This window comes from Stegastes partitus, unplaced genomic scaffold, assembly GCF_000690725.1.
Source record: "Stegastes partitus isolate 25-593 unplaced genomic scaffold, Stegastes_partitus-1.0.2 Scaffold2260, whole genome shotgun sequence".
Classification (NCBI taxonomy): Eukaryota; Metazoa; Chordata; class Actinopteri; family Pomacentridae; genus Stegastes; species Stegastes partitus.
The window spans coordinates 12145-20946 of NW_007579991.1; the positions used below are offsets into that span (position 1 = coordinate 12145).

General features: G+C 41.4%; 1 protein-coding gene across 1 annotated transcript; it reads right to left on the reverse strand.

Annotated features, from left to right (window-relative positions):
• Positions 1–578: 578 nt before the first annotated feature.
• On the reverse strand, positions 579–2665 carry gbp (glycogen synthase kinase binding protein). Its single transcript, XM_008304597.1, has one exon. It carries the CDS (start codon positions 2596–2598, stop codon positions 2137–2139), a length of 462 nt encoding a protein of 153 aa, XP_008302819.1. The 5' UTR covers positions 2599–2665; the 3' UTR covers positions 579–2136.
• Between the last annotated feature and the right edge of the window lie 6137 nt (positions 2666–8802).

Consider the following 8802-nt stretch of genomic DNA (forward strand, 5'->3'; position numbering starts at 1 on the left):
AAAAGGAAATTTTAGGCATCAGACACATTTTCTGTCTTTTGTAACGTCATTGTGTGTCACATTTAGGTTGTTTTGCATCTTTTGTTTTTAATTTATTTTACAAAAATGTAAAAAACTGGAATCAACATGCCCAACGTTTTTTTGAGCATCGAATTGGTTTATTTTCAGAGATTTTTTACTGTGATGTAGAATAAAGTGATTTTGGTGAAATTAGGAGTATAAGCTCAGATCTTGTTTAGATTCCTGACAAAACTGCAAGTGTTGTTGCAGATTTACAGATAAATCGGCTGAAGCCTTCCTGCAGCAGGTCGCTGTGTTGAAAACTGATCTGATGATGTTGTGTGTCTCTGCAGCGACAGCAGAGGGAGCTGCCACAAACAGCACCAAGACCTCAACAGCAAAACATGTTTTTGTGGGCTGCTGTCAGGCGGCCTGCTGTGATCCACCGAGCAGCAGGAGGTATTTATAGGCTGATAACAAGCATGTGTCCTTCAGCACCACGCTGTCCACACTGGAGGCAAACGGACCAATACTTTCTAGAACAGCTTCTCCCAAATCAAATAGACTCCACAGAGGGCTGGAAAACAAAAGTGTGTTTATTAAGACAACAAAAAGGCCCTGAATACTCAGGAACATTATCAGACGCTTCGCTACGAAGCTGATTTTCTTTACACAGAGAAGAAACAAATAAAAAAAACAAATGAACTCCTTGATGGAATTCCAAACAGGTGAAGCACCACCAAAGTGTGTCAAGCCTGAAACAGTCAGAGCAGGTAAAGGTCTGTGGGCGGAGCATGTCCACGTCTGAGTTAACATCCATAAACCACCATAGTGACGGATCCATCAGCTGCTGCTCCCAATAACAGCAAAATAAGTGCTTCCAAAAGTTCAAGATCCAAAACCCAAAGATATTCAGTTTACTGATAACCTGAAAAGATTCACTTTTAACAAGCTGCAATCGCAGAATTAAGACAGTTTCTGTCAAAAGTCATTCTAATCAATAAACAAAACAGTCAACAGTTGACAATTAATGAATGAATCAATGCAGCTCTGGATGGTTAACTGGTTGGTGGAGGAACAAAAAGTACTTTTAAAGATGCCACCTTTGGCTTTAAGACACTGATGGACATTTTCACCATCCTGTGATTTCTTAGAGACAAATCAAAACAATCAGAAAAATAATCAGCAGATTAATCGCTGATTAAAACAGTTGCTGTTGCCCTAAAGAGGCCAGAAATATAGATTTAATTTAATAGCAGTTTCTAGGTTGACTGGTAAGCAGTTTGGTGGCGAAAATGTCAGAAAATTATGAAAAATGTGGATCATAAGATCCAAAAATATTCAGTTTACTGTCAAAGAGGAGGAAAGAAACCAGAAAATATTCACATTTAAGAGGCTGAAACCACAGAATCCATTGTTCTCTCCTTAAAGAATAACTAACAGTTTAACTGATGGATTAGTCGCTGCAGCAGGAAGCGGCCCGACTGCTGTCAGCGGATCCCGGTGCTGGAGGTGCAGTAACCCGGTGAAACAGCCAGTTAAATGGCAACAACAATGAGCTGACGGGAGGAGGAGGAGGAGGAGGAAGCTTCCTCCCTGCACGTACAACCAGCAGCACACTGTAAACAAAACCACCCAACCCCCACCGGAGCAGAAAGGCCGGGCAGAGCGCTCCCAACCCCCACAGCACATGGACACATTCCGGGGTGGTAAATAAATGAAGCTGGGGCTTCCTCAGAATGGTTCAACCACCGGGGAGAATAGAGCTTTTGTACAGATTCACACAGTTACACTCCCCGTGGTGAGCCGGTTCTCCGCCGGAGCTCCACAGCACCTTTAGATCGTGAAAACCCCCATTATACCGACAAACAGCGGCTCCGAGGCTCTGACACATTCAAACATAAACAACACGCTGGCTAGCCGGGCGGCTAACAGCTAACTGTTAGCAGCCAACAGGGCTAACCGCTAGCAGCTAGCAGGGCTAACTGTTAACAGCCAGCCAAGCTTACTGCTATCACAACAAACAGCAGATACACGTCGATGAAAATCGTGAAATTAGAAAACCGAGTCTTTTATCAAATTTATCTCTAATCAGTCTGACGGTACAGTCCCGGTTCTGGTGTCCAAACGCCGTTATCAGCATGGCACGTTGTCCGCCGTACGGGAGAAATCTGCACAGTCTGCGGCCGAAAACTGGAGCCGCCTCACGGCCTCCTTGATCAGGTTCCCCGACAGAATGAGCTCCTGGAGCAGCCTGTGCGGGTCGTCCTCCTCCATCCTCTTTCTGTTCCACGGTTTGATCTGGTCCCAGTCCGGGTCGCCGTGAGACCCGGGGATGTGGTAGGGGCTCGCCCTGCTGCTGCTCCCTCGGTGTCCCCGGAGCCTCATGCAGCAGCCGCGGCGCTTCTGACCCGGTGCTCCAGCCGCGCTGCCGCCGATCAGGGCCGTGGACACGGACACAGTCTTCTGGTGGCCGCCGCCGGTGTTGCTGTGGAGCTGCAGTGCCTCTCCGATCTTGGTGACCAGCGCATCCACTTCTTTGGAGTCGACGGTGACGGACTGCTCCAGGAAGATGTAGTTCTCCTTCCGACAGGGCATGGTGGCGGAGCTCGGGCTGGGTTCGGCTGGGTTCGGGATGAATGAGGCTCCGCTGCTGCTCTCAGCGCCGCTCCGAATAACCGACGGTTCATTTGTAAACAATGGGTGACGCCGAGGTGGACCGTACCATGTGTTCTGCAGGGGGGAGCGGTGCATTGTACAACATAATAAATTCCATCCTTTCAGTCTAGACGCAAAGCGAACCGTCTTTTACCGACTTACTAATTTACAAAAACACTTGTAATTTTTCAGCCCACTACCGGAGCTGTAACACCGGGGTGCTGGTGCTTTGTTTTTCGGCTCCACCCGGCCGTGCCCCGGCAGTCTTCCGCTCCGTCCAAATGGACATTACATAAGAGTGTCTGCTGCTGTCTGTTCAGGCAAAACAAACAAAGAACTGATTCTGCATCAACTAATCACCAAATCACCGAGAATCTGCAGCAGAAAACACACATTTATCCAGTCAACAGTGCACAAATGTTCATATGTGTGTTGAAACCAGAGGATGTGCTAAAAATAGGCGTTAAATAATATTGGGTAACCACAAATTGAACCCCCAAATTCAAGATTTAATTAAATTATTATCATCCAACACATGATTGTAGAATGAAACCACAGATGTAGCCTCTTAATTCTGCTCACAGAACAATAGTAAAGAGCAAATTAGTGCTGAATGGTACTGAGGAACAAATATTACAGCAACTCAGTCTGACACATTCTGCAGATGACAAAAATAAGCCTGCTCAGACCCACTGTATAACCTCAACTGCAGCATTTGTTATTTTGTGATTGCATTGTTTCAAATTTTGATTTAAAATCGATTAACTGTTCAGCCTCAGAATAAACAATCAAATAATAAAAATTACTGTGATTCAAATCTCCTCCTTCACACTTGATTTGTGCAGGCGACAATACAACGAAGCTGCTTCCATCTTATTTGATCACATTGTGGCTTCAGTTTGACCTTCTCTTGTGTTTTTTTTAGACTGCATGTTTATCTGGACTGTTGATCGGGGAGCAAAGTTTATAACCTATAAATATCTAAAACAATCCTGCAGTTAGTCGGGATATTTTTCTGCTTTATTGCTGTGCAGATCTAAACAGATTTGGAAGCTTTTGTCTCCCAGACTTTAACAGCAGAGTCCTGAATGAAGCTGAGCAGTCGGTGTGTTTGGATTTGGACTGTAGCTCATATAAAAAGTGGCACTGCTGGTATGTTTTACTGCTTTCTAACATTTACCAGACTTAGATTACACCTTTGCATGGTGAGAGCAGCTCCAGCTGGCTGCAGCCAGACTGAAAATGATCTTGTGAGTGCAGGTAATGAATTAATTATTGGAGGAAATCACAGCTCACATGGAGACACTGAGAATGTTGAAGTGTGATGAAGGATCGTGAAACATCTGCAGCAGTAATTTACCAGAAATAATCAAATGTTAGTTTGTGATGCAGCACAATGAATCTGTGTGACAATCTGAGCACATAAAACATAAATCGTCCCTGTGAACACTGTGCAGCATGTGTGTAGTGAAGTGTGACTGTGTGGTCACAATAGCAGTGAGGCTGGGTGTGTGTCTGCGGAGAACATGGTGTACATTTCTGTTTCTGAGAAGCAGCAGCGCCTGAACCTGATGCTCCAGTCACATCGAGCCCTCATGGCCATATAAGGAGCTACTATCACTGCCACCACGTGATGCAGCAGCCAATCAGCGCGCTCGTCTCACGCTTCCTGTGTGTGTGTCAATGAGTCCAGTCATTCTGCGAACAGAGTGAAGCAAATAAACCGCCACACCTTCCTGAGACTCAAAGCAAGATTCAGAGACTAAAAGCCACAGAGCCACAGAGACACAAGACGCGAAGCTATAGAGAATAAGAGACACAAAACTCCAGAGACACTGCGATACAGAGACACAAAGCTACAGAGAAACAGAACTACATAGACACAGAGCTACAGCTGAGAGTGTAGGAATGAAAATGCCATTGGTCTAATCATTAACGACACATTAAACACCATCACACAGTCTGATATCAGTTCCCAGCCTGCTTGTAAATCAGTAAACTAAACTATAGAATATTCTTCAACTTATCTATATTCATATCTAAATAAAATGTATTCATTTCTAGGTTTTTCATGTAAATTATGTGAAATAAAAGCCAAAGTTTTCTGTTTTATTCTGAGTTTCAGTCTGTCTTTTCAGTTTAAGATTATGAAAGGAACATGATCAGAAGGCAGACATGAGGAGGAGCTAAACGGCACACTGATGCAAAAATAAGGAAGTTGAGAATGAGTAAAGCAGGTGAGTCAGCCTGCATTCATATGTTCTGACAGGATGTTAGTTGTTCTGAAACAACTTCAGCTCCACGCTCTTATCTGTTGCTTCCGCTATTCCTACAACTGTCAGGGTTTCTCTTAAAGCAGAGCAACACACTGAATTATTTCCATTGTGTAATAATTCAGCAGAATCCTCTGCAGCTCCAACAACAGAAAACATCCAAGTTTATGCCACTTATAATGTTCTAATGACAGAAATGATCCAAATCAAATCACACAGAACATTTTACAGCTGACACATCATGCTATAGTTCCCTAACATTTGTGTATGTGACATTCCTTCTCAAATATTTTTTAAAAGGCCAAAAGTAAATGTTAGAGATTCATCTGAAGTCTATTAGAGCTGCAGTTTACAAAATTATTATCACTGTTGATAAATCTGTGGCTTAGTTTGTTGTAATATTTGATCAGCTGTTTGTTTCTAAATTGACAAAAAAAATAAAAAAATGTGGACCAGTGTTAAATGTCCTCAAATGTTTTGTTTTGTTCAGTTTACTGTCATACATTCTTTTGTCAGAAATTCATAGTTTAAACTGAAGGATTCATTGTGTAACACGTTTGAATCCAACACACTGAGTTTAAGTGACAGGTTTCACTCTCAGTCTTATGTTGTCAAACAGCAGCCTCAGTCCGTTTGGTTCAGAATTGTGTCCTACAGACGATGAAACTACAAACGGATCCACAGACTCAAACTGGGTCAAACGCTTCCTCATTCCTCCCTGTGTGAGTCAGAGACGCTGTAAACACAATTCCTGTTAAGTCTGCAGCTGGTGCTATCAACACACAGCTACACACAGCAAACACAAAGTCAACAAGAAAGACAACAGAAGGAAACACAAAGTCTGAGCTCAGCCTCAGTCTGATTTACTGCTGCTAATCCCTTGAACCAGTTTCTGAATGAAATGTAAAAAAATAAAAGAGAGAGAGAGAGAGAGAGAGAGAGAGAGAGAGAGAGAGAGTGAGAGAGCGAGAGAGAGAGAATATTTCATGACAAGTTTTTAACTGTAAAAAACCCTTTGGAGAGTTTGTGTAAATAAAAATAAAAAAATAACAATTTTCTGTTATTTACACATTTCCCCTGTTTCAGTATATTACAGATAATAACTAGTAAAGAAAAGAAAACTGGCTAAAACTGTCAATAATTTCAAAATAACAACATTTAACTGTAACATGACACTCTTTTACAGTAGTTAAACCAACTAAAAATACAATTACTTTAAAGATATTTGTTGTTATTTTCACATTTTTAACAGAAAATGTATTTTAAAATAATATTAAAAGATTTCACACTTGAAACAGGAAAGTGAAGTGAAAATAGAGTCAAGGGACGTCAACATCCAACAAAGCTTCAGTAAAACCAGAGATGAGAAAAAGACAAAAGTTCTATTATTAACAAAAAGTGATTTTAAAAAAAAGTAATATTTTCTTGATGTTGAAAAACTGTAACAAAACATCAAAAGGTTACTAAAAAGTACAACAAAGAAATCAAAAAGATAAGATGAACATATGGATTCATCTTTATCATTTAAAATTTGTTGAAACCGTCACATTTTTTTTTACAGTCTGAGCTTTGACTAGAGCTTTAAAAATGTATTTAAATCTAATTTAATACGTTCTTAATGTGTCTTCTTCTGCTGTGGTTTCATGGCAGCAACAGGAGAATCACCAATTTATGCAAACAACTAATATTACAGATCTGCTGCAGCTTTATCTCTGAGTTTCACTTTAACCTGTTCAGAGTTTGCTGTTTTGTGTCACTGATTCAGGCAGAATTCTTTTTACATGTTTATCCTGAAACTGAGCCGCTCTGTGTGTCAGTGAACACAGCATATCTTAAATGTAATTGAGTTTCAGTGTGTCAGTGAACGCAGCGTATTTTGACTGTTAATCTGATCTCTGATTGTCTGTGAATGCAGCAGCAGCAGGAAGAAAACAGGCCTTTGAGCTGCAGGATAAACTTTGATAGCAGTTGGAGAGAATCCAGCCTCTCGGTTCATCGGGTTTGTTTCCTCATTCAAACGCTGCGAGCGTCCATTTTTATTTGCCCCCACCCCCACGGCGACAGGCCACGCCCCTCTGCCCCCCCTGCAGGGGGAATATGAGGTGGCAGCACATGGCTGGAAGTCAGTTTGTATGTGTGCAGGGAAACACCCAGAACCAAGCTGCAGTTCAGCAACACAACTGTGATCCAACACTGCACGTGGCCAAAAGTATGTGGACGCTCTGTGGACCAACCACAACTCAGACTGGGAGTCACATGGCCTCAGCCAGCACCAGTGGTGGACCACAACCAACACAAGGACCGTGCTGAGGGCAGATGCAGGAGCTTTACCTTGGATGAGCCTAAATTACCTGAAACTTGACTTAAAACTTGTTTAAAAATTATTCAAATAGTTGTACAAAATGTCTCAAAGCTTTTTTAAAATGACAAAACTCTTCTAAAGTCACCCAAAATGTGTTCAAAGCGACTCAGACATTGTCCAGAATGACAAATATCGTCAAAAAACACTCAAAGATTGTCCAAGCTTGTGTGAGTTTTTCTGTGCTGTGCAGCTAATTTTGGATCAGTTTAATATAATTTTTCAAACCTTCAAGTTAATCATTCATCACATAAAGCTGCTGCATTTCAGAAAGTCTCACATGGAAGCAAGTTGGCAGGTGAATATGTTGGTGATCAGGTCAGACAGAAAGAAGAAAAAGTCATTCATGTAAAAATGATATTTTTAGGAAACAAAGCTGCTTATTGTGACTGTCACACTGAACTTGGTCTCCCTGAAGAATCAGCCTGAGTCACAGAAACACAACAAAAACGCAGTATAAACACTGATGACGCACAGCGGGAGAACAAAGGATCCTTTTACAAGACTTTGTTTGTGTATCATCATTGGTTGTGATTTGTTCATTCAGAGTTTACTGATTTATTCTCCATTATGAAACTGAAAAATGTCCAGAAGAAAGTAAAACCAGGCAGATGTGAGTTCATTCAGAGGTCAGACGGTTCAGTCAGGAACAACGAAGTCTGTTCTGCTGTTTCATACTTCAAAGAGCTGCAGTGAAGCATTGAGCTGCAGGTTAAGACCTGCTGCACACCTGCACAGGTATTTATTCATCATTCATCTTCTTCTACAGGTTTCACCTTTTGTCCACACAAACAGAGCTTCTTTGAAACTCTGTCCAGCATGACGATTGTCTTTAATGACAAATTCCTGTCCAAAAAAATATGTCCAAAAGAATTCAAACTGTGTCAGAAATCAACAGTTGCATCAAAATGACAAAAAAATATTTTAAAAAGTACTCAAATTGGTTCAAAGTGTCCAAAAAACTTGCAACTTGCTCAAAACTAGTCAAATTTGTTCAAAACTACTTAAGAATTTAAACAGTCTCAAAAATGCTCTAAAACAACTAAAAGTTTGTTAGAAATGACTGGAAAGTTTCCCAAAATGACAAAAAAAAAAACTGTTGAAAACTACTTGTCAGTGAGTCGGGCTGCAGGTGAAGATACTCAGACACTGTGTCTACAGAGTACAGCAAGGTACTGGAGTAAACAGTTACCTTGCAGTACTGAGTGTGTGGAGTAAAGTACCTATAACTCATTCACCTCTGCATGTTGTCACACTTACATAATGGAGCATGATGGACTCCATGTGCTGCAGTGTTGAAGCCCCGCGGCATCATGGGATTGATAAGCAGCTGATATGATGACAGACTGTAAAGCTGCTGCAGCAACTTCTACAGACTCAGTTACATAAGAACACACTGCTGCAAATGCAAGTACAAGTTCACAGCTGCTGCCTGAAGTTACACTGAAGCTTCATCTGCCTGATACAACAACAACAACAACAACAATTAGTAGTAATATGAGTGGTAGTAAT

Coding starts and splice junctions, on each gene's coding strand:
- gbp (XM_008304597.1), bottom strand. CDS start 2,598: ATGCCCTGTCGGAAGGAGAACTACATCTTCCTGGAGCAGTCCGTCACC.